The 26,699-nt window shown below is 41.8% G+C and overlaps 1 protein-coding gene across 2 annotated transcripts in view; it reads right to left on the bottom strand.

Moving 5' to 3' along the window:
- Positions 1–12,649: 12,649 nt before the first annotated feature.
- The window catches only part of TPX2 (TPX2 microtubule nucleation factor), a 52,886-nt gene continuing 38,836 nt past the window's right edge, over positions 12,650–26,699 (bottom strand). Inside the window, exons 11-16 of one of the 2 annotated variants that reach the window (XM_065892219.1) lie at positions 22,069–22,164; positions 20,869–21,045; positions 20,290–20,436; positions 15,697–15,808; positions 14,861–15,048; positions 12,650–13,459 (exon numbers count right to left, since the gene is read on the bottom strand). In XM_065892219.1, the coding sequence (XP_065748291.1) occupies positions 13,349–13,459; positions 14,861–15,048; positions 15,697–15,808; positions 20,290–20,436; positions 20,869–21,045; positions 22,069–22,164 (831 nt within the window). In that variant the 3' untranslated portion in view covers positions 12,650–13,348. The remainder of the gene's footprint in view (positions 13,460–14,860; positions 15,049–15,696; positions 15,809–20,289; positions 20,437–20,868; positions 21,046–22,068; positions 22,165–26,699) is intronic. The other variant, XM_065892220.1, reaches the window with a different exon arrangement.

Genomic DNA, 26,699 nt, shown 5'->3' with positions numbered 1-26,699 from the left:
CCCATTTTTTGAGTGCCTCCTATTATTAGCTTTATCCATATTGTCTTAAAACATCATCTTGATAATAACTCTGTGAGGAGATTTCATCCCATTTTCTAGATGAAGACAGGAGGATCAAAAGAGTAACTTGCCAAAAGTCACTCCACAAGGAAGAGAGTTGGGCCAGAAATGTGCTTCTTTACAGCCCCAAAGTCTTCTTTCTTGCCTAAAATTTCCCAGCCTGTGTCTCACCCCATCTCCCTGCTGGGTACTGGCTTTATGGGTCTCATAGCATTCTGAAGGTTGAAATGCTTCCTGCCTGTGCCTATGATCTGGAACCCCAGTCTTCTATTTGGTTGTCCCCACAGGACATTCTGGTTTAGCTTGAAATGTTGGACCCTCTCTTCTGAGCTCCTTCAGCTCCAGGCTGATCTCACCGTTACCACTGTCCGGGAGCCCTTCGAGGGCAGGGGCTGTTATGATGCTCACGTGTCCCCAGCACAAAGTGTCCTTGCCAATCAGTGTCCGATGAATATCCAACTGACTAGCAAGGCTCTGGACCGGGTTCTACCGTGATGGCCCTTGCTGATGTCCTCTCGCTGACTGTGGTTATCAGTACTGATCATTTATTGAGTGAGTGCCCATGAAGGGCCACTAAGGGCTCTGCCAAGGGTTTTGCCCAGCTCATTGGATCTTCACAAAGGACTCTAGGGGCCAAGTTCTAGACCATGTTAAAGATTCGGAAAAGCTCGATGCTGAGAGAGGGTAAGAGGCTTGTCCCTAGAGTCACACAGCTATTGAATAACTTCAAACTACCCAGATTCATATCCAGAGCCACCTCCCAATGAGACCAAAATCCAGGCTGGGACAATATAAGGGGTTTTAATTGCTGCACTTGTTACTGTTATGATTCCCAAATAATAACTAGCATTTCTTGAACTCTCATTAAATGGACCAGGCCCCGTCCTCACACTCCATACTTACCACAGTCCTGCTGAGCAGTGGTTGAGGAACTCTGACAGTGAAGCTCTCAGACTAATGACCGTGAGGCTTGGGCAAATGCTTTCTCTAGTCTCCTCATCTGTAGGACGAGCACCTTCTTCACAGGGGGAGATATGTAAAGCATTTAGAACAGTGCATGGGTACTCAGTGAGTGCTGTATAAATGTCAGCTATATCATCCCCATTTCACAGATATGAAGGGAAAACTGAGTCACAGGGCAAAGTCACAGAGTTGGGTTTGAACCATCTGACACAACGCTCAGCTCATAACTGCTCTGCCCCACTGCTCTCTCCCGGAATGGCTGGGAGCATTTAGTGAGAACATGTATGTAGAGTGCTTGGCACGGTACCTGCAGCACTGTGTGTGAGGTCTCCATAATGTGGACACCCAGAGGGCTCAGCTGTCCCTGCAGGCTACTCCACAGTCCCTCACGCTGAGATGAGAGCCTGGCCTGGTTCCGGATCCACAGGATTACCTGCAGCTTACTCGCCCGCCCGCTGGGGCTGAGCTTAGCTCAGCCAGCTGCTCCCTGGGAGTCCCCAAGCTTCTTCTCAGAGCTCCCTTGGAGGTGCGGGGTGGGGGGAGGGGGGCACAGGGAAACCTCCCCCACCCAGCTGCGGGCTGCCAGAGCCCCTGCCCACCCTTAAGAAGGGGCTTTCCCGCCCTGCACCAGCTGTGCAGCCACCCTCCTTGCCTCTACAGGGGCAGGGCAGGAAGTGGGACAGTGCCAGGACCAATTAAACCCGCCAGGGGAATTAAGGTCAGCAGGATGCAGTTATGCCTGCTGGGTTTAACAAGGCAAGAGGGGAGGTTTCTCCAGCCAGAGTTCACGGCTCCTTAGGCCTCTTGCCCTGGAAGGCTCTGCATTCCAGAAGCCTGGGCTCCCAGGCTCACCCATCCCTGGGAGAATTCCTGGGGCGTGGAGGGGTTAACTCCACTCGGGCACTGCTTCCCTGGCTCCTGGAGGAAACAGACCCAGCCAAGAGGCTTTAAAAGGACCGGCTCAGAGGAGACATTTCCTGGCCTGACCCTCTCCCTGCTCGGCTGTGATGGAAAATCCAAGGAGTTGAGCAATGACCTTTCTGACTCCAAAGAAAGCAGCCAACTCCCCTCACGACTTTCCCTTCAGTCCTGATATGGGAGCCACTCAGGGCTGCTTTCTCCTGCTCTCTCCCACCTTGGGCCCCTGAGCCTGGGGCTTTGGCAGTACCAGCCCCCGGGGAAGCCCTGGTAAGGCTGCTGTCCTTACTGCGTACCCTGTCCTTCCCTCCAAGGCTGGTAAGCAGAGATGTATGGACATTCTGTGTGGCCAATTGGATGTAGATTTCTCTGGAAGTTCGAATGACACTGTTCCAGCCCAGGATTTGTAGAGTTTTATCGCTAAGATTATTACTCAGTGCTCTACTCTGTGGCAAGGAATAAACTGGTCACTTTGGGGACACAGAGATGAAACTGGGGAAAAGCTATAGAATCACCATGCAGTGCATTTTAGGTGAAAAAAGACTGTAAAATCATTCATGAAGTGGGTCCTTTTTTGTTGCTAAAAATATTTGTAGAGAAAATATCTGGAGACATATATATGTATACACACACACACACACATACAGGTGTGGGAGTAGAGATGATTTTGATGCTTTGTCTGGATTTTGCAAATTTTTTTTTAATGACTATTTGTAACTGTTAGGAGATAAATATTAACTCAAGACATAGTAATATGGATACAGATTTCTACAATTCAAGACAGAAAATAAGAGCTACATATGAGATATGAAACACTGTAGGGTCTCATAGGCAGTCTTTGGGACTGATGATCAGGGGTGACTTCTCAGCTGAAGGCATGGCTGCAGCAGGCTTTCTCAGTGCCTAGGCCCCAGAGTTTAAAATGAAGCCTCCTGCAAGTAGGGCCCCAGGAATCTGTCCTTATAACCAGCATTTCAGGTGGTTTTCATGCACACCCCAAATCTGAGAACCCACGAGTCAGAGGGCCAGCTTTGAGGCAGTCCTGAGGCAGCTGGCAGGGTACTTCCAGGACACATATCCTTCTAGTCTGGGCTGTGTTCTCAACCCTGATGCACGTGGGAAATGTCTAGAGAGTTTTCACAACTTCTGAAGTCTGAGCCGCTCCTGGGCTCAGATCATGAAATCAGCGCATTTGGAGTGGGGTCCAGAAAGTTATTTTTCAAACCTGCCCAGAAGATTCTGATGTGCAGTCAGCGTTGAGAGCCACTGCTCTGAGGTTCTCCCAGGGCAGGAACTTCACCTGTTTCCCTGGAATGCACCTGCAAGTTAAGGTAAAGTGGTGCACATGGCAGGTATCCCCTTCTGACTTGTATTGACTGTGTGTATTGTCCCAGTACCTGGGGCCCTGGGGATCAGGTGCCAGCTCAGAACAGACGGGGACCAAGTCAGTAGACCTCATGTCCCAAGGACCTGGTACAAAAAGTGGTGCTTCTGATGTTAATAATAACAGCTGCTAGTATTTACTGTGCGTTTACCATGCGCCAGGCAAAGATATTAACTCCTTTAATCTTTATAGCAACATTATGAGGCAGACACTATTATCAGTCCCGTTTCCAAAAGGAAAGTGAGGCACAGAGGAGTAACTTGCCCAAGGTTTCAAAGGTAGGATTCCAGTGGGACCAGAATTTACACCCAAGCTCAGAGCCCTAACTCTTGATTACTATTCCATACCAAAGTAAATGCCTGCTGAAAAATGAATTCATGGGTGAGTGAAGAATACTTAGATTATGTCACAACTTGGTAGCCCCAGGGCCTGACATTCAGTAGGTGCTCTGTAAATGTTGAAGAATAAACGTTCCTACTTTGGTAGGGTACTGGGACAATGAGAAACCAAGACCGGCCCCTCCTTCACTCTTTCTCCCTCTCCCCCATCGCAGCCCAACTTCTCTGCAGCATAAACAGCGAAGCCAAAAATAGCTATCTAATGACGTCAGAGGAACAAGGTCATCTGAAAATTGCCCATGGCCACTGGACACCTCCCTATAGGATCAAGTAGCAGGAGGGTACCCCAGGATGGTGCAGCTGTTCCAAGAACAGGAAACGTCCCAGGAGCAGACTTGGAAGCACCATCTCATGAAGGCAGGGCCCGTGGGGGCAGGGGACAAACGCAAACACAGAAAGAAGCAAAACCCAAGTGCAGAGTGCAGACCCTGGAGAGGAGAGTAACTGGAGTTTATCTGCACTAGAAGTCACTCCCAGCACACGATCCTAGGAAATGGCTCAAAAAGGGGGGAATGCATGTTCTATCCTGGTAGGCTTCCTGGCCTCCATTGTGCTATTTATAACACTCGTCTGCAGAACTGGGTTACCATATAAGCCAGGGAGCATTTCAGGTGGTTTTCATGCACACCCCAAATCTGAGAACCCACGAGTCAGAGGGCCAGCTTTGAGGCAGTCCTGAGGCAGCTGGCAGGGTACTTCCAGGCTCGTCTGCAGAACTGGGTTACCATATAAGCCAGGGAGTGTATGGCAAGCTCTGAGAGCCTGCTGGGAGAAGAGGGCCCTGTCTGGGATGGTGAGGGGGGTCCAAACAAAGGATGAGGAATGGGCCGGGGCAAAGCACTTCTGGCTGCAGTCACGTGGCACTGTGACCACCTCGGCTATCATTCAGGCCTGCCGAGGCTCGTGACTTAATAATTGACTGACAGCTGCCACATCCCTGATAGGAACGCAAGCATCCAGCAAGGACCCAGACGGCTGCTGGGTGAAACTGAGGAGAGAGAACCTGCTCCCAGCCTCTGGGAAGCGTAGCTGGAGGTTCCCACAGAAATGTCAAGAGTTCAATGAGGGCTACAGCCCAAACTTGCTCCAAAGTCCTGAGTTGTTGGCCCTGGTGGGTGACGGAAACAATCTCTTCTTCACCCATGGGGCTCTTTGATCAAGTGTCACTCAATTCCCAAAAGAGCTAGGCCCTATCCTCCAGGAGCTCCTAAGAATGTCCATCCATCCTCTCAAGGGATGCAACTGGCGTGGTGGAAAGGGCACTTGAGGGCACAGACTTGGGTCCAAATTCTGACTCTGCCACTTACCAGCAGTGTGACTTTGGGAAAGTAACTTAAACTCTGAGCCTCAGTTTCCTCATCTGTCATATGACTTGTTGGAAGGACATATGGAAAAGCATTCTTCCTTCCATCTTTATTTTGGTAATAGAGTCTTGGCTGAGGAGATAAACACTTACTCAACAAATTCAGCAGCTCTCCTGGGTAACACGAACAGGCTGCATAAATGTGACTCCCCAGGGAGCTCAGAGGAGAGGTATGCTCTTGCCCTCCACAGGGCTCTAGTTTGGCCTGCGTGCTGAGGCTCACAGGAGAGAACAGCTGCAGGCTCCCTGGTCCATACATAGGGACCTTTGAGTTGAGAGACCTGCTCTCCACCAGGACATCTCCTGACACAGTGGTCCTCACACTTGGGGGTGCATCACAGACCCCTGCAGGGCTTGTTAAAACACATTGCTGGGCCCCAGGTCCATGGTGTCTGATTCAAGAGGTCTGGAGAATTTGCATTTCTAGTCCCAGTGATGCTGATCTTCTGGTCTGCAGGACACTCTGAGGACCACCGCCCTAGAGAAAAGTCCCCCAGCCCAAGTTGCTGAGCTTCCTAGCCTGCCAATTCCTACCCATTTTCCTGGGTCCTCTGGGTAGGAGGAGTGTTTTGGTATGTATGTGAGGAAAACACAAACACTCAGACCCAGTAGTGGTCAGTACAGCTAATGTTTCAAGGAGAGGGAGAGGCTCAAAAAGTTGTTTAGTGAAGGTGGGCAGATACTGACAGCCCCTCCCAACTCCTACCTGCCTGCCGTGTTGCTTCGCATATTAGTTTTCTATTATGCGAAGTGGTAACAAATTACCACAAGAGAGAGAAAACGGCTAATGGGCAAATAAGAATCAGGGAGGCTACAGTGTAGACATCAACCTCCAGCCCAGTAAGAATGAGATTTCTAAAAGCTCAACTCAAATCCCTCGCCTCTCTTGCTTGCACCAACTCCCACGAGCCTCCTTCCTGAGGAGCGTCCCTGCTCCTCTCGCTGATGGCTGACTAGCAGCTGCTGGCCCTGTCTTGTCAGTTTTGTTAGCTTTGGATAAACAGCAGGGGCTTCTGGCAACCCCTGATGACACATACCCACTGACAATTAATATAGTGAATATACGACTCAAGCAGGATCACACTGAGTCACGCTGGCCAACAAGGATGAATAACTGCCCAATGTGACAGTCACCGTGGCTGTCAAGACTTGCTTTTGGGTCATTTTAAAGCTAGGAGCAAATTCTCATCCATGGAGCCAGAGGAAAGATCCTTTCTAGAAACATCATTTTAAACTTCTAAGATAAAGAAATTGAGACTCACGAAATGCAAATGACATGCTCAAGCTACTCTCCCAATCCCCAATCTAGGGTTCATTCCACTAAATAATTTTGTGCCCCTCAGAACCCTGTGACAATTATCTCAAATCAACCCAAGTCCTTTTGACCACAAACATTATAAAAACTGAACTGCAGCAGAGAGAAACAGAAGAGCTGCAAGGTAAGGTGACATCCTGAAAATGCCAACAATTAAAGAACGGATACTAGCAACCTTACATCTTGGAAAAGCCAAGGATGGGAGGGACTTCCTTGCTGTAGTCTGTTAGAATTCACTGAGCATTCTGTGCCGCTTTTAAGTTCCAAGGTCAAGAGAAACATCAGAAAGTATGTGCGTGTGTCAGAGGACATTATTCAGAGGTTAGTCCCCTGGAGTGATCTGGGCTAGATTTCTGCTTCCAGAACAACCCTTGGAAAGTCCTCCTCAACGAGCTAGCACACTGGCCTCCAACATACTTCACTGACGTTCAAATGGAAATCTAGGAGCAGGGAGCTTGCTAGAGGTACCCTCTTGCAGTGACTGAGCAGCTGACTATAGAAAAATATAACTGTTAAAGTAGGGCTAATGTGGTTAGAACAAATTGCCTAGAAAAAGAATCTGAAAATATTCAAGCTGGAAAGAGCCTTATTTATCTTTCTAATTCAATCTCCTCTTTGACGATGTGGAAACTGAGGTCCAGAAAAGGGGAGTGCCTTGCTAAAGGTCACCCCGTGTGCCAGTGCCAGGAAAGAGATTATATTTCCTGCCTCTACTCTTCCCAAAAGACACATCACAGCTCAGCTAGAGTTAAGAAAGACAAAGGGCATTCCCTTTCAAATGTGGTCTGAAGGCTTTGAGACATCTACTGTGTAAGCCTGTCTTAAGATGTAGAATTCTAAGACTTTAACATAACTAGAATTCTCTCCAGAAAGGCTTTGCTAAATGCCAATAAACTTTTCGCTGGGCACCAATCCTAGTAACATTAGCATTATGTCAGCCAAAAGGAGGTTCCCAATTTGCAAATGCGTATGCCAGGATGATGTCATTAACTACGCTTTTGGGAGGGAATTATATTTTCTTTTAATACTTTAATTACAAATATTGACTAAGTGGTTTGAAACAACCATTTAAAGTTTAGAGACAGACATAATACATTAGGGGGACAAAGAAAACTGTCTTATAAATAGCCTAGGAAAATCCTTTGCAAAACAAACATTTTCAATGGGGAGAAACAAACTCTGGACGATGGAACAGTATGCTGCTATTAAAATTGGTATTTACAGAGTATGCAGTAATATAGGAAAAATATTTGAGCAACTACTCTAAGTTTAAAAAAAAGCAGAATACAAAAAACATATATACATAAACAGAAAACCCCTACAATGTAGAAAAACAGACTAAAGTTCTATATAAGAAAATATTATACAGAGAAACACCAGTGTTCAAGGTGGGTGATGGGACCACAGATTTTTTTCTCCTTCCTCCTATTACCAGGTATTTTCTGAATTGTATATAATTAACAATAAATCCCAATTTTATAAACAAAAACATTGCAAAACCCTGTTGAGATTTTCATATAGAGCAAATTCAAAGTCACTTTCTAGTCCCTTAGTCTGTGTAAGAGAGTGTGCCTGTACGCCGTGAGTAGAGGATGTCAGTGCCAGGCCAGAGATTTTTTCATCGTTCCTTACCACCAAGCTTGACAATGCTGCCCTAAACTGCTTTTCAAATTACAATTTACAACCACTGACTATTTAGTATTTGACCCACTGAAAAATACCTCTCCCACCCTTGCTCCTGAAAGAAGCCCTGAGAATACCATCAGTGCCGAAATAAGCTAGGCAACAATTCTTAACCCGTTCACACACCTGCCTGTGAGGTTCTGGGATACCAGTCCCATGGGTTTTGGCAGATCATGCAGGCCAGGTTTTTACTTCCCTTCTGTTTAATAAAATTTTAAGAAAAAGAGAGAAGACAGTTGACGCCTTCAGGTTAGGCTTAGTCTGGTGAAATAATTCCTGATAAAACCTAGTATTTCCCTAAGCCCCTCCAACTATGGTTTCTCCAAGTACAATGTTAGCATTTGTGAAGCCCTTTCAGGAATCTGATACCTTCAGCACATAAGAGCCACGCTTTGACCGCAGCCCAGCCTCATATTCTCTTGCAAGGAGGAGAAGAGCAAACACCATCAGACATTTCTGTTAGGTCAGTAACCTTCACTACAGCACTAGAAAATAGAGTGGGTATGCAGGAAGACAAAAACAAGGAAAAAGCATGTTTTTGTCCCCAGGCTTTTCTGTAGCAACTACAATGGCTTAAGCTGGATAACAAATTGTCCTCGAATTCTTGGCATTGGAGCAAACATGTCAGCTCCCTGGTTATGCCTTCGTCACTGCTCAAAGTACCACACACTTTAACCTTCCTGCTCTTTCCATAGGCCTCGGTTTGTTCCGTATCCAGGAAACTTTATATGTTGTCTAAACTGAGCACCCCAGCAGGCTGCAAGGCAGATGGCAGCTCAGGATTCAGAATGTTGACCAATTCCTACCTGGATCCACACCACCAAGCTGTACTCAGCCTGCCTGTGCAGAAATAGGAGCTCAGCCTCGTGGCTGACAGCTTTTTTAACTGCTACTCTCAGCAATGAGGAACTTCCCCAGCAGACAAGATTCAGAAGGGAACTGAAAAGGAAGCATATCAAGAGTGACCTAAGGGGATACACAGGTTTAACCAGATACTCAAGCCAATGAACCCCCAAGGCTCAGCTAAGCCAGGAGGAATTAAAAGAGCAGGCTTTGCTGACCTGACCTCGAGCCTTTGGGACCTGAGGTCACCAGGCCAGGACATCTAGACCCCACACCAGGTCTGCCTCCATGTCACTAGATTCTCATAAGAGGCTTCATACTTCAGCCAGGGAGAAAGCTAGTACATGCCTAAGGTAGTGCCTGAACCACATTATTCAATGCAGAACACATATGAAAAGAACAAGCTACAGAGTGTAAATTATGACACTATTTGTTGAAAAATAAGAGGGAGCAGGTACGAATACATATAGGCTGATGCCATCTCTGCAAGGGAACACACCTGGCAGCACCAACTATCTCTAAACCCCTTTGTAGCTTTTGAATTTTGAAAGACATGATATATAACCTTCAAAGAACAAATTAAAATTAAAGGCAAATGCGTAATGCTATAATCTTATTGTTATAAAAAATGCTCTATAAATCTGTGTGTGTACATAAAAAACATTCTGGAAGAATACACAACTGGTAATACTGGGTTACTCCTGGGAAATGGGAGTAGGGGAAGTAAGAGACTTTCGTGTTTTGTTTTATACAGTCTGTACTGTTTTGTTTCCAAAAGGCAGTACAGTCAGCCCTCTGTATCTACAGGTTCCATATCTATAGATTCAACCAACATGGATCAAAAATATTTGAAACAAAAACGTCCAGAAAGTTCCAAAAAACAAAACTTAAATTTGCTGTACATGTGCAACTATTTATGTATAATTTACATTGTCTTTACAATGATTTACATTGTATTAGGTATTATAAGTAATCTAGAGATGACTTAAAGTATACGGGAGGATGTGCATAGGTTATATGCAAATACACCATTTTAAATGTGACTCGAGCATCCGTGGAGTTTGGTATCCACAGGGGGTCCTGGAACCAATCCCCTGTGGATACTGAGGGATGACTATCATAATTTTTACATAAAAAAAGAAACATCTTTAAGAACTGCAATCTCACCTCCAACAAGAACCTCTAAACTCCTCCTGCAGCATTTTTTCTGTCTCATGTTACTCAATCACATCTTATCCTGTGTTACAATTGTTTGTGTATAAGACTTATCTATTAAATGCTGGAGCAACTGCCACTGCAGTGTGTCCACCACTCAAGCTCCACTTTCCAAGGACAAAATTCTGTGGAAAAGAACTGTTAAAGCATAAAACAGCAGTCAAAACGGGAACAAAGCAATTACACAAGAACAAAATGATCAACCAAATTAAGAGTGAAAGGTAATCTTGTATTAATTAGCACAAACTGTTAGCAATGGGGAATCATGACCAAGTCAAAATAACACTGAAAACAGTCCTTCCCAGCAAGTGTGGGAATTCTAACAATCTGAATGTGCACATGTGCTAGGAGTTTTGCAAAACTGCCAAGCAGATTGTGGCAGCCAGATTTCTCAGTAGAATTCAGTAAATCCTATTAGAGGACATGTTCTTTGTTTAGGAAAATTCCAGGGTGACCTCTGAGTGTTGAAAGAGAAGCTCTCTCTTGGACAAGGCCTGAGGGATAAAGAACCTGAATTTCTCTGTAAAATAAAAGCACAGTTTGAGTTTCAGGGGAAACGGGAGGCTGTCCTAGAAAAATGAAGGTCATGTGAGGTGGTCCGGAAAGAAAGGGCTCAATACTAGACAGGTTGTGCTGAGGAGGAGACCACCAGGAAATTGGGAAATTCTGGGAAGCAAGGGCATCTTAATTTTAAAAGCTGTTTGCTCTGAAATAATATAATCCCTCTCTGTTGCCGTAACAGACTGCCAAACAATATCACCCTGATGTGGGTGTGTCCAGAGGGGGCAATCCAGAATGGAGCAAATGGGGTGGAAGGATCCCACAGGTCCATAATTCTCAATACGTAACACTCTTTCTAAAACCCTCAACCTGAGGGCCAGATTTATTCTTCTACCTGAAACAAACAAAACGAAAAATGAATAAAATATATGAGAAAATGATACTAGATGGCAATATATGAATGACAGTGAACTATTAGAGAACTGCTGATACATGGGAGAGAGAAAAGCTACAGAGGAAAGACACAGAGAGGGGATCAAGAGATGAACAGAGAAAAACCAAAGCAAAAGGTGTTCAGAAAAGGAAGTTGTCCCACCCCCACCCAGAGAATCCACAAGAGATATGAGGACTGGAGTAGAACTGGATTTTTCACAGCACAAGGGATGGAGAACTCTATTTCTGTTTGAGGCTGATATCTAAATACCATCCTTATCTACCCCCCGCCCCCGCCTCTCTCTCTCCCCCCGCGTCCAATCTGTTAGCAAGTCTTGTCAGTTACAGCTTCAAAATCCATTCAGAATCCAACCATTTCTCATCACCTCCACTTCTACCACCCTAGCCCAGGCCACTATCAGCTCTTACCTGGACAACATCAAGAACCTCCTCACTTTCCTGTTTCCAATCTTACATGCCCCCAAGTCCCCATCCTACTCTATTTTCCACACAGTCAGAGAAACATTTATCACCTGACAGAAGAGGACAGTTACTTGTTTATTGTCTGTCTCCCCTTCTAAAAGGTAACCTCCATGAAGTCAAGGTCTTCTATTTCTGTTCATTGCTATATGCCCAGAGACTAGAACAGTGCCAACGTATATATAGTTAGTACTGAATCAATATTTGTTAAATGAACTACACAAGTTGTTATGGAACTGTACATCACATATCTCTAGGAAATGAATAAAGGAACTGCACTTTGTATCACTCTGTGGGCCTTCAGGAGGCCCAGGGATCTGCAAATCACATCTTGCTTTGTTGCCCGTCACTAAATCTACAATGGCTTGTACATAATGGTCACTGAATGAATAAACAAAGGAATATAACATAGGTCTAATATCATATATAGTGCCTAGGCCTAGCCTGGGCAGAAGATGGATGCTTTTATATCTCGTGGCACAGGAAGAGATGACTGGTACAGAGTAGAGTTCATAAACAATATCAAGTCTAAAAGAAAATACACTATTGATAACATGGACCTAGCAAATTCTGTGCCAACTATGAGAAATACAGATATGATTAACATAATTTTTATCTTCAAGGACTAACATAATTTTAGTTATCTTCATCGCTACTAGCTTGTAGACAAGTACAAGTAACTCAGTGGTATAACTGTTCTACTAGAGATATACATAAGAAACATTTGGGAGGCACAAAGAAGGAAATCTTACCTTACCTGAGGAGGTCAAATGGTCAAGGAAAGATTTATGAAAAAGATTTTACTAGAGCTGAGTCTCATAAAGAAGAGTTTACCAGATGAGAAAAAACACGTTTAGAGAAGAAGGCACAGTCTGTTTTGAAGGCATAACAGGCTTCCAGAGTGGTTCCTAGGAGGGAGTTAACAAAATATGGAAGGATATTTTGACATAAGACAGAAAAGTCACAAAGCTCTTTCCTTTAAGGACAGAGCCTATGCTTTTAAAAGTTCCTAGACCCTCTTCTCAAAGTACCCACTTCTCCAATAAGATGTGACCTCCAAAGGGGAACAGATTTAAAAACATCAAATAACAAAATCAGGGAGGGAAGACAAACATATTTATTCCAGTCTAGGTCACTGGAGGACTTAAAACGTGTACTACTCAGCGCCCCCTATTATCATCAGCACCAACAAGGTAAGAACGTGCCTGAACAGCAGGCTCTACCCGAGGCCAGCCGATGGCTGCTGTGAGGTTCCCGTCAGTCAAGTCTCTTCCTCGTCACGCAGTTAATGAGGCTTCCCCCCTCGTAGCGAAGGGCTCCTTAACTCTAAATTCATTTTGCAAAGAGAAGAGGAAAGAATCTGACATACTACTGATGGTTCCTCTTTTAATTCATGACTTAAATCCTATCTCAGTATTTAACTATCTTTATTTTCTGATTAAAACAGGAAAAAAAGGGGGGCGGGGGGTAAGGGCAACAGAAATTACACTGTACTGATACAGAGACTTTAAATTCTAGTCAGAGTTAAGACCCATATTAAAGGTCAACTGATGGTTCCAAGGAAATAACTACAGGGAGTCTGGTTGAGACATACATGAGTTGAGTCTCATTATTAGCCACAATAATGTAGGAAAACAGCTCTCAATGAAATTGGAGTCCACACTTGTCAGGCATGGGTAGGAAAAAGCCTGGAGAAATAGGTTCTCTCCATGCCCCTGTGACAAAGAAGGCTCCTGGTTTAATGGGAAGAGTAGCTCCGGTTCCCAGACGGTGTCCACAGCTCAAAGCCGAGTTTAGCAGTGGAATCGAGTGGAGAACTTAGGCGATACAGGCACGGTCAAGGGCTGGTCACTTGACTTGACTTCCACACCCTGGTACCTACGTACTGGATTTGCCTTGTGTACCTGCAGAGTGAGAAAAATAAAGTTACCATTGATAAGGATGTTAGAGAACTACACTTATGGGTGTTTTTGCTCCTCTTCTTGAGAACATTTTTGTATAGTTTTGCAAATCCCAGTCACTAATTTGGGGGTTGGTGGGAGGCAACACAGTCTAGCAGCAAAGCACAAGAGCTCTGGAGCTCAAGTAGGTTTCTATTCAGGTCTTGCTGGATCCCTCAGCTTGCACCTATCTCCAGTTTGACTGTTCAGTACCAGGGTATAACGGGGCTGTACTCAATTGCAGCAGAAAGGAGATACATGTTAAGAATTTGCCAGAGTACAGTCTTAAGATTACTGAGTCTTAATATTCACCAAAAGCATGGACAAAAATAAGTAAATAAAATAAAATAACCAAGAAAGGTTGCCAGGAGAAGGCATGGTCCCATCCATCCTTCTTACAGTCTAAAATCAACCCTGAATCAAGCCAGATTAGTAGAGAGTTCTATGATACAGACAATCACAAGAGGCAGGATTCAAGTGCTGAAGAAAAGTCAAAACACTTGAGGCTGGTTTTGTGAGTACATCCAATCAGCATACGGTAGCTTGGATTTTGTCAGGAAGCTAGTCCCTTTAATAGTTTGTCCCTAGAGCCCTCCTGTGGCCAGTCACCTCTACCAACAGCTGTATCAGCTGCTGGCTTAGCACTTTTAGACAAAACCTCAACAACTTACATATTGCTATATTCATCCTTTTACTAAGCATATGAAATTCTATCTAAAACTGTGTTCTTCCTTATTAATGCAGTTAATGTGGCTTGCTGCCCTCCTAGTGAAAGGGTCCTTAATGTGAATTAAGCTTTCTTTTTGGATAACTAAAATTTAAATCATTATCTAGTGTTAACATGGAAGGTCACCTGGACTGATATGCACTATAACTCCAAGGAATTTGAGTCAAGTATTAAGAGGAAAATGAAAATATAGTTGTCACACAATTCCCATGTCCTTCCCTACCTATGTATTCTAATTGTAAAACACATTGGTTTCCTTAAGCCTTAAGGCAATAATAAAAAGTTAAATAAAGAGTCCTACAAATATATCACTGTGCACTGGTATAGCACCTGATGTCCTCCTTATTTAGACCCCTGGAAGAAATTCTGACTGAATTCAGGATCAAAGATAAATGTATTTGTTAAATAACTAGCTTGTTTATATCACTTAGCAGATCCATGGATCACAATGTATACATCTTTAGCCTCGTTCACTCCTCAACTTTGTCACCACCCCTGGTTTGTCTGACTTCTCATTTTCACTCAACTTTGATGTATCCTTGGAGGCCACCTTAGATCCTTTCTGGAACAAGGCAAGGTACAGATAAAACAAAACAGACGCAACCATGGGTTAGTCAGTGCTCATGCTGCCCAGTTACCAGTTCTTTCCGTAGTCTGGCCAGCTCCTCCTTCTGTTGCTCTTCCTCCTGTTGCCTGGCCTCCTCCAACTGCTGGGCTTTCTGGGCTTCCACCTCAGCCATTCTCTTCTCCAGCTCCTGCCGCTCCTTGGCTCTCTTCTCAGTGGCCAGCTGAAAAGTTTCTTGAACTAGAGAACCAGAAAGGCCCTCTGAGTACAGAAACAGAGAGAATATTGGTGCACAAGCAAGACTTGCATAAACCTAGCCCCACAGATCTAGCAAGTGATAGATATGCATGGCAACAGAAAGGTGGAGCTCTAAGGAAGCCTAGTTGGGAGAAAGGTGGAGTAAACCACATACAAAAAGTCCTAAAATTTTAAGGACCCCTATAAATCATTGGAAGGGCCCTTATAAATCATCTAATTAGGAGAAAAGCAAGACCTACACAGGTGAAGTAGCTTGCTCAAAACTACACAGTGATTGTGAGACAGATTTAGGAAAAGAATCCCCTTTTCTGAAACGCTGCCCAGTGCTTAAGGAATCAAATGTTTTCTATCTAAGGTTTGCTTTAGGGTGAACTCCAGAAAGAAGTCCTGGCTCTCCCTCACTTACTTGCTACTATCTGGGTGGGGAAAGTAAAATTGTTGTTGAAATGCCAGGTGCTTGTTCTATGAATCTGACCCCAACACACTCTACAGATCAACATAGCTGCTGGATTCAATAAAGAGCTAGGGGAGAAAAAATTAGATCCCCTACAGGCAGATGCTTCTGGTTGACACAGCATTGTACCGACACAACTGAGTCCCAGGAAGTCTAACCATTCTGCCCCAATCCCCCAAGAATACATAAAATACTACCAGTAAGGGATTTTTTCTCTCTCTTAGGAACAAAGGGCTCCTGGGAGATGACGGTGTTTGGACGAGCCTTGAAGCAAGCTGCTTCTTTCTGCTGTTTTAGTTCTTCCTCCAGCTATTAGAAAGAAAATCTGTCAGATAAGCAGCCACACTACTTTCCATAACTACCATCTCAATGACTCAAGTTCGAATGTTTCTGAACAGTTTCATCTACAAAGACAGCAGGTGATTTAATCTAAACTCAATTAAAATCCCTTTTACATTAAGTAGATCAGACTAACAACATCTGAACCCACTGAGAACTAGAAAATACCTTTAAGATACTTTTAAGGCCTACTTAACATCACAAAAAATAAACAAGTAGACATTAATATACCCCTGGATGTGATCACCTGTAAAGTATTCTCCCTCCCAACCCCCAAAAGAATCTAACCAGAATTTAGTCAAGCCTCTGGATCTGACTATTCATTTATAGGAAATACAGGAGATAGAGGAACATATTAATCAACACGTTGGGAATACAATGAGCAAAATCCAGATTGTAAAACCTATAGGAAAACTCTCGCCACTATTACTCAACATAGTTTTGGAAGTCCTAGCCAAGGCAATCAGAGAAGAAAAAAATAATAAAAGGAATACAGACTGGAAAAGAAGAAGTAAAACTGTCACTGTTTGCAGATAACATGATACTATACATAGAGAATCCTAAAGATGCCACCAGAAAACTACTAGAGCTAATCAATAAATTTGGTAAAGTTGCAGGATACAAAATTGATGCACAAAATCTCTTGCATTCCTATACACTAATGATGAAAAATCTGAAAGAGAAATTAAGGAAACACTCCCATTTACCACTGCAACAAAAAGAACAAAATACCTAGGAATAAATCTACCTAGGGAGACAAAAGACCTGTATGCAGAAACTATAAGACACCGATGTAAAGATGATACAAACAGATGGAGAGATATACCATGTTCTTGGATTGGAAGAATCAACATTGTGAAAATGACTATACTACCCAAAGCAATCTACAGATTAAATGCAATCTCTATCAAATTACCAATGGCATTTTTTACAGAACTAGAACAAAAAGTCTTAAAATTTGTATGGAGACACAAAAGACACCGAACAGCCAAAGCATTCTTGAGGGAAAAAAACAGAGCTGGAGGGCTTCCCTGGTGGCACAGTGGTTGAGAGTCAGCCTGCCGATGCAGGGGACGTGGGTTCATGCCCCGGTCTGGGAAGATCCCACATGCCACGGAGCGGCTGGGCCCATGAGCCATGGTCGCTGAGCCTGTGCGTCCGGAGCCTGTGCTCCACAACAGGAGAGGCCACAACAGTGAGAGGCTTGTGTACTGCACACAAAAAAAACAAAAAACAAAAAACAGAGCTGGAGGAATCAGACTCCCTGACTTCACACTATACTACAAAGCTACAGTAATCAAGACAATATGGGGCTTCCCTGGTGGCGCAGTGGTTGAGAGTCCGCCTGCCAATGCAAGGGATGCGGGTTCGTGCCCTGGTCCGGGAAGATCCCACATGCCGCAGAGCGAATGGGCCCATGAGCCATGGCCGCTGAGCCTGCGTGTCCGGAGCCTGTGCTCCACAATGGGAGAGGCCAAAACAGTGAGAGGCCCGCGTACCGCAAAAAAAAAAAAAAAAAAAAGACAATATGGTACTGGGACCAAAACAGAAATATAGATCAATGGAACAGGACAGAAAGTCCAGAGATAAACCCACGCACCTATGGTCAACTAATCTATGACAAAGGAGGCAAGGCTATACAATGGAGAAAAGACAGTCTCTTCAATAAGTGGTGCTAGGAAAACTGGACAGCTACATGTAAAAGAATGGAATTAGAACACTCCCTAATACCATACACAAAAATAAACTCATAATGGATTAGAGACCTAAATGTAAGACCGGACACTATAAAACTCTTAGAGGAAAACATAGGAAGAACACTCTTTGACATAAATCACAGCAAGATCTTTTTTGATCCACCTCCTAGAATAATGGAAATAAAAACAAAAATAAACAAATGGGATCTGATGAAACTTAAAAGCTTTTGCAAAGCAAAGGAAACTACAAACAAGACGAAAAGACAACCCTCAGAATGGGAGAAAATATTTGCAAACGGACAAAGGATTAATCTCCAAAATATATAAACAGCTCATGCAGCTCAATATTAAAAAAACAAACAACCCAATCCAAAAATGGCCAGAAGACCTAAACAGACATTTCTCCAAAGAAGACATACAGATGGCCAAGAAGCACATGAAAAGCTGCCCAACATTACTAAGTATTAGAGAAATGCAAATCAAAACTACAATGAGGTATCACCTCACAGCAGTCAGAATGGACATCAAAAGAAAATCCACAAACAACAAATGCTGGAGAGGGTGTGGAGAAAAGGGAATCCTCTTTTTTTTTTTTTTGAAGAGGGAACCCTCTTGCACTGCTGGTGGGAATGTAAATTGATACAGCCACTATGGAGAACAGTATGGAGGTTCCTTAAAAAACTAAAAATAGAATTACCATATGACCCAGCAATCCCACTCCTGGGCATATACCCAGAGAAAACCATAATTCAAAAAGACACATGCACCCCAATGTTCATTGCAGCCCTGTTTACAATAGCCAGGTCATGGAAGCAACCTAAATGCCCATCAACAGACGAATGGATAAAGAAGATGTGGTACATGTTTGCAATGGAATATTACTCAGCCATAAAAAGGAACAAAACTGGTTCATTTGTAGAGACATGGATGGATCTAGAGACTGCCATACAGAGTGAACTAAGTCAGAAAGAGAAAAACAAATATCGTATATTAACACATATATGTGGAACCTAGAAAAATGGTACAGATGAACCGGTTTGCAGGGCAGAAAGAGAGACACAGATATAGAGAACAAATGTATGGACACCAAGGGGGGAAGGTGGTGGCGGGTGGTGGTGGTGGTGGTGGTGGTGTGATGCACTGGGAGATTGAGACTGACATGTATACACTAATATGTATAAAATGGATAACTAATAAGCGCCTGCTGTATAAAAAAATAAAATTCAAAAAAAAATGGATGAAAATTAAAAATGAAATTCTATAAGGTCACCTATAACCCTACCATAAATAACTATTATTAACATTTTAGTGTATAACCCCTTTCATATCATATACATGTAAACACATATACTTTTAAAATAAATGGTCATATTATTTATATAAAAAAAGCCTATAGGAAAATCAATCCAGTTTATTCAACATATAAAATGCAAGTAGAGCAGCCTTTAGATTAAAAGGGATTTAGAGATTTATCAAACAAATATAAAATGTGGACCTTTTCTGGATCCTGATTTGAACAATTTAACTGTTTAAAAAATGAGAGATTAGGGGATATATGAATGCTGACTATTTGTCACTATTAAGGAATTACTGTTAATCTTTTTAAGTGTGATAAGAGTATTGTGGTTATGAAATTCTTTTAATCCTTATATTTTAAAGTTACACATTGAAGTAGTTTTGGATGAAATGAGATGACACCTAGGATTTGCTTCAAAGTAATCTTGTATAGGCAGAAGTATCCAGTATAGAGATGAGTAGGTAGAAGTGAGATGAAATAAGATTTTCCATGTTTTGATCCCTAGAAAACCAGGTGACAGTTCATGGAAGTTCATTATACTATTCTACTTTTATGTATGACTAAAAAACTTTAAAAAATCTTTTTGTTATGGAAAATATCCCACATACAGACATTCTATGTCATGGTCCTTGAACGAGAGATTCACTACTGCTTCCAAAGCAACTGTCCTAAGTTCTCCTAGAGAACAGTACCAACAGGGAGCCTACATTTAGTTACTTAAGCAATCATATCTCTTGGGCTTCAAGAGGGATGACTTTCTACAAACAAAGATTAGGCCAGAGCCCCTTTTGGACAGAGTCCAGAATAAGAGACAATATCAATACTGACAAATTTAGGGATTCAGGAGATTTTTTTCCAGACAGGGCAGAATTAGATCCAATTAAACCAGCCAACAACCAATTGACTGTTTTAAATCACCTGTCATCTATAAAGAGCAAATAGCACACTATGTTGCAAAAACAACATACCATATTAAGAATCTATTCTCACCTCTCAGTTTCTTATCAAAGCACCAACAGAAAGGAGCGAACATTTAATGAACAAGTCTAATAACTGGAATAGATGAGATCTTTAAGAATCTCCTGACACAAAAAAAGCCTAACAGTTCTCACATTCCCCAGGTGATCACTTACAGCAGAGATCAGCAAACTTAAGCTGCAAGCCAAATCCAGTTTGCAACCTTGTTTTGTATAGCCCTTGAGCTAAAAATGGTTTTTATATTTTTAAAGGGTTGAAACACACATACACAGAGAACATGTGACAGAGACCACCTGCACAGCCTAAAATAATATATAGCAAACTTTTTTATAGAAAAAGTTTGCTGACCCCTGATTACAGTGACAGCCCCTAAAATAATCCAGTATGTTAGTTCCCAGAAGTTCAGTGTAGTGGGTCTACCTATTGTAACAAATGAACAATCAAACAATTCACATTTTAGCTGCTCTCCCCAGCCCCACCTGGTGCTTCCAAGTCTGTGCCTTCAGAGCACCTCTTCTGTCAGTCTCAAAGCAGAAAGGCTCAACCTGGGTTGTATTCTTCACCTTCTTCTCCGGCAGGTTAATGGTGTCAAAATGAGGCAAAGGAAGGGCCTTGAATTTGGGCATCTAATAGAAAAGAAAATGTAAGATTTAAGATAAGGCCTTTCTAGCCAGAAAGCAACAACTACTCCAGAATATTTGGATGAATCTAAAAAATAGGAAAGGCCAGTTTTCAAAGCAGCATGGTGTAGCAGAAAGAGTACTGGGTTCAAAAGGAAATCAAGGTTTTCCTCCCAATATTGCCAATGACCAGCAGCATGATCATGGGCAAGTCACTTAAGCTCCTTGTGCCAGAATGGCACTTAAATAGTCTTATGAAGTATAAATAGGGCAAGTAATTTAATGGCACTTTAAATTACTTGCCCTATTTATACTTCATAAGGCTCTTAGAGGGATCAAAGGAAGTCAGTGATTTATAGTTAAAAGTGCAACATAAAAGATTACCTTTGAGGCATCAAAGAATAGTACTATGCTACTTGGAGGAATGGAAACACCTACCTCCCCTTTCTGCAGTTCTTTTATTTTCTTCTCCTTCTGTAACTGACGTTCTTTGTCTCGAGAATCAAAAGAGAAAGGGCATATTTCCACAGTTCTCCCCACTGGGATTTGGGGCTTAAAAGGCATTCCAAAATATGGCACAGGTTGAGCTCTTATCACTACTGGCTCCTCCTCTTCCTAAAGAAAAAAATGCAGTTTAGAAACAAGATTCCTCGCTCTCTCTCACCTCCTCTGAATGTGGAGTCAGAAGACATTATATGAGAGAAGTCATTAATTAAGGCAAGTCACTCAACCTCTCAGGTGTCTTAGCTTCCTTTTCTATCGAAGAGGGGTATCTACCAACTCGCAGGGGTGAAACCAGTGTGAAAGCATTTGATAAACTAACACAATTACTCTTAAAGGATCTAAAATTTTTCACAGGAAGGTTGTAAAAACTAAATGAGATCAAACAGTTTGAATAAAATGAAGAACAGAAGAAAAGTACTAACCAAGCATATACCTTGGCCTCTTCTTTGACCCAGACTTCAGACTCCACTAAAACATGTGACTGGGAGTATTCCCAGTTGCCAAACCCAGAATAGGACCAAGTAAGTTGATTGGATTCAAGCTGGTAACATAAGATTACTGTGTATTTTAGTTTCAAATGAACCTATAAAAAGGCTTATGCCTGAGATCTGCTGTAAAATTACCCTAACTCTGGATATTTATAGATAAAATGGGGGATGTAACAAGAAACTAGCCTGATCAATGACAGTTTATATATTCCAACTTCATGAACCATCACCACACAGTCACCTTTGCAACCCTTGGATTAATGGAGATAGTTAAGGACAGGGTGGATGTAACTGCTTAGTATGAATTTTAAAAGTCCCTCACTGAATGGTGACAATAGCTGGGGCAAAATAGAGTATAGGTCTTGGGAACTTTTGATCCACGTTACAACAGGGTGATTTCCAATGCAACAGAAACAAAATAGCTCCAATAAGTTACAACCAGTTACCACTGAAAGCCAAAAGATTCATACCCTTACTAACTACTTTGTTCTTGGAAGAGCAAAAACAGATGATCAATCATTCATACCCATTGTTAAGACAACTCCAGACAAGAGTGATGGCCTTTGTATTCCACCAAGTTTAAGAAAGAATAATACTTAGATTGATTATGTAGAAGGAGTAGAAACCCCCATCCCAGGGAAATCACCTCATCTTCTTTGGTGGGCATTCTGATTCTGTTCTTCAGAGCAAAGGCCGGTGACTTGGGGACAGTGATTGGAAGTACTTTCTTTTCAGGAACACCCTGGAAGGAGTAAGCAACTCAATTAGATATCCTAGAACAATCTCTACTAGGCTGTGTGATGAGATCAATCCCTTTCTTAGAAGTTCACATATCAGGAATCAAAAAAAGCTAGTTATTTCAGTATGTTGTTAACTTATCCAACTAAGACTGGTATGTGTTAATGCTCCAAAGGTGGATTAACATGACAGAAGAACAGCAAATAACAAAAACATAGTTTGAGTTACATATTCAACAAAAACAGGATTCATCAAAATCTTTTTTGGTATTTATGAAAAACACTACAAAATAAACTGTCAATATTTTATTGTTTCTCTCCCATTTTATACCCCAATCCCTTAAAAACAAAATCAAAAAGGACTTCCAAATGTTATCTAGGAACAGAATAGATACTGTCCATTCTCTTAAACCTATTCCACATACATCTCTAAAATAAGAACTTATATTTAAAAATATTAACCTCAAAAGGCAAATGGAAAAAAGTACGGGGCAAGGGTTAGCTTAATTTCCTTTTGCCAAATAACTGGACAAAGAACAAGCAGTTTACAAAGATATACAAGAGGCTCAATCTCAATAATTTTTAAAAATATAAAGTAAAATAAAGTATTTTTCACCTACAAGACTGAGTAATAATTAAAAGACTGGTTAATACCAGTGTTGACAGGTGAAGAGAAATGGGCACTCCTATACAGTTGGGTAAGGTACAGAGCACAAATTGGTACAACCTTTAGGAATTAGCTACTAAATCTTTAAATGGTCATACTCTTTCACCCAATATTACATCTCTAGTATTTGATCTCTAGTTTAGTTTTTAGGTATATTTCAATACAGCATTTTTAAATTTAAATGAATAAAAAAATTGCAAATAACCCTATTATCTATCAAAAAAGAACTGGCTAAATCCTTTCTTAAATTGTGGTACATAACTAACTGTGGTACATGACTAATAAGAACCTACTGTATAGCACAGGGAACTCTGCTCAGTACTCTGTAATGACCTATATGGGAAAAGAATCTAAAAAAAGAGTGGCTATATGTATAACTGATTCTCTTTGCTGTATAGCAGAAACTAACACAACACTGTAAATCAACTATACTCCAATAAAAAATAATTTTAAAAAATTGTGGTACATCCACACAATAGAATACTATAGTCATCAAAAAGAAGAAAATAAATCTTTATTACTGACAGAACAGTATTCATAATGTTGAGGGGGGAGGGACAAGTTGCTGAAACAAAAAATACTATTATTAAATATTATTTCTGTGTGTTTTTAAGATGTCTTTTAAGAAAAACAAATATATGATATCACATATGTGGGATCTAATTTTTTTTTAATTATATAAACGAACTTGTTTACAAAACAGAAACAGACTCACAGATCTTGAAAACAAATTTATGGTTATCAAAGGGTGGTGGGGACAGGGATAAATTAGGAGCTGGGGATTAACACACACACACTACTATATATAACATTAATAATCAACAAGGACCTACTGTATAGCACAGGGAACTCTAAATATTCTGTTAATAACCTATATAGGAAAAGAATCTGAAAAAGAATGAGCCTGTGTATATGTATAACAGAATCACTTTGCTGTACACCTGAAACTAACACAACACTGTAAATCAACTATACTCCAAAAAAATTTATTTAAATAAATTAACTGAATTGAATTAAATGTTTAAAAGATACTTGTGCTTATACTAAAAAAATAAAATAAAATGTATATATAATTAATCTAAGCATAGAAAATGAAATATGGAAAGAACACCAAGCTGTTAACTCTCACATCTCTTTGAGGGTAGATTAAAAGAGGGATTTAATTTCTATATTCCTTAATTCTAATATATTCAACTTCTCCAAAGATTTTTTCCCCCTTTGTGATTTCAAAACACTGCCAACATCTCAAATCTTTTCAGACTGAATTATGTATACCATACTATGCACATCATCCAAAACTAACATAATTCTAACTCTCATAGAGTTTACACTATAATGAATCTGGCAATTAACCCTAACTGCAAAATGGTATCTCTAGGGCTACCGTCCTGCATGAAGTGTATGACCAGATCAATTTTTAAAAATCGGGCTTCCCTGGTGGCGCAGTAGTTGGGGGTCCACCTGCCGATGCGGGGTACGTGGGTTCGTGCCCCGGTCCGGGAGGATCCCACATGCCGCGGAGTGGCTGGGCCCATGAGCCATGGCTGCTGAGCCTGCGTGTCCGGAGCCTGTGCTCCGCAACGGGAGAGGTTGCAGCAGTGAGGGGCCCGCGTACCGCAAAAAGAAAAAAAAAAAAAAAATCAAAGCAACCTTGGGACATCCTCAGTAACTCCTTATTTCTTATACCCACATCCATATGCTGGCCCCATCAGCTCTCTATTCTGCTTCCTCTCTAACTCTTCACTGTCATGACACAGGCCACATCATCTATTGCCTGTACCATTCCACTAGCCTTCTAACAGTCCTTCAGCTTCTCTCATTCCACCAGTCCATCTTCTTATACAGTCAGAAGATTTGATGTTACTTCCTGACTTAAAATTCTTTAATGGCTCCTACTGCCTACCTACAAGAGTATAACATATTCCTTGGCATGAAGTACAAGGTGTTTCATAATTTGGAACCGTGCCTGACTTTCCAGGCATACCTCTTGCCCCTCTTTAGGCATCACCCTCCATCCACAATGAACTACTAACAGCTACCAAAATTTAACACTGGTTCTCATCACAATGCAATACCTTTGCTTATGCTCTCTCAGAATGCTCTGGCTGCTTGGAAGCATCTAACCCTTCTTTTCAAGCCTCCACTAAAGCATCTCCTCTCTGATAAAACCCTTCAATAGATCGCTCCACTCCTCCAGACCTACTGACCCCACTCTCCCCTGTATATAGTCTATCGTGGTACATATGAAACTTCATTGCACTTGTTTATTTAGGTATTCATCTCCTCCTGCTAACCTATGAGTGCTTTGAGAGTAGGGACTGTTATTCCATCAACCCCTAATACCCAACACAGACCTCGGCAAGCATAAGGCATTCAGGAAATGTTTGTTGAATGAATACAGTAAGCATGAATAACAGAATTTATACCTTGGACTTGAAGACTCTTGGACTCTAATTTATACCCTGGGAGACTTCTTAATCGCAACAATGCTGCAACTGCTCCAAACATGTTTGGAATATCTTTCTTGGAGTGGCCTTCAAAGCCAGTTTTAGGGCCATGCAAGGCAATTGCTCAACCTTTACTTTTAATTAAGCAAAATTGTTTCCAGCTCTATTATTTTAGACTACTCAGAAGTTTTAGTTCCCAATGACTTTAGACCAGCCCCTAAGAGCAAATTAATCTTTAAAATATGAAGACTTGTCATCGTTGAAGAGATCCAAAAGACTGTGCCACAGGATCCAAGACCAGTGGCTTTTCCAAAATGCTTTCTATAATATCCATCTTTGGAAAGAATTAATAAACTCTCAAGGTGACCACTGTAATGGGAATGCTCATTCTGCTGTGAAAGTTCTCATACATTTTCTAAAGAAAACCAGAATCACTAGTATAGTAAAATTTAATACAGCAGAACTTGTAATCAGAATGACAAAAGTCTATGAAATGGGTTTTCAAATAATGCTCGCCAGAAAACGACAACAAAAATCTGTTGTTCTACAACATCCTGGACACCAGCCTGTAGCTCGATTCTACAACATCCTGGACACCAGCCTGTAGCTCGAACACAGTCAAGGATACGCGGTAATAGGAAGTACACTGAGCAAGGAGTCAAGAGGTCTGTTTTAGCCCGGCTCTGATTCCAGTCTGTACAACCTGTATAACATGAGATAGCCTTTTAGTCCTTGATTTTTTTCCTTTCATAAAATATAGTAATTGAAATAAATATCTGAGGACTCAGTTTTAAAATAATGTCACTTTTCCTATTTTTCCCCTCTCTCTGCATCCTCCCAACAGAGAGATGTGCATTTTAAAAGAAATCTCTAATAAGTAAGCCATGAAAGAGATATTTACGAGTAGAATCAATCCTCATAATTACTTGGGGGAGAAGGAAAGGTGATTTATGAAAATCAACCTTGCAGCAACTATTTATCCACACCCCATCTCCACTGCAATCAAAGCCAATAGGGGGCTCAATCAGAAATAAAGAAAAAGACATTGGGTTTCTAGGGACAGAGAAGGCTTCTTGTTTTATTATTTTAAGGTTTTTTAGTTATAAGCTCCTTGAGGGCAGCGATATTGCCAATTGCATTCCTTTGCATTCTCCACAGCACCTACAAGAAGTAGTAATTGTTCAATGAACGCATGTTGATTAGCATTACTGTCCTTATTTGTTTATATGTCAATCTGTTCTCCCAGACTGTGAAAGCTTTGAGGACAAAGGCTGTGCCTAATTCCATTCGAATTCCCAGTGTCTAACACAGGCTGGTGCACTTCAGCTTGTACTGCTGCTCATGCAGTTATCCAATATAGCAATGCCCATGCTGTGATGCTTAGGTGCTGGGGAAACAGGAGTGAACAGTACAGATATACATGGTC

The sequence above is a fragment of the Phocoena phocoena genome, chromosome 15 (assembly GCF_963924675.1).
Source record: "Phocoena phocoena chromosome 15, mPhoPho1.1, whole genome shotgun sequence".
NCBI classification, from domain to species: domain Eukaryota; kingdom Metazoa; phylum Chordata; class Mammalia; order Artiodactyla; family Phocoenidae; genus Phocoena; species Phocoena phocoena.
This window is presented reverse-complemented; position numbering and strand designations above follow the sequence as displayed.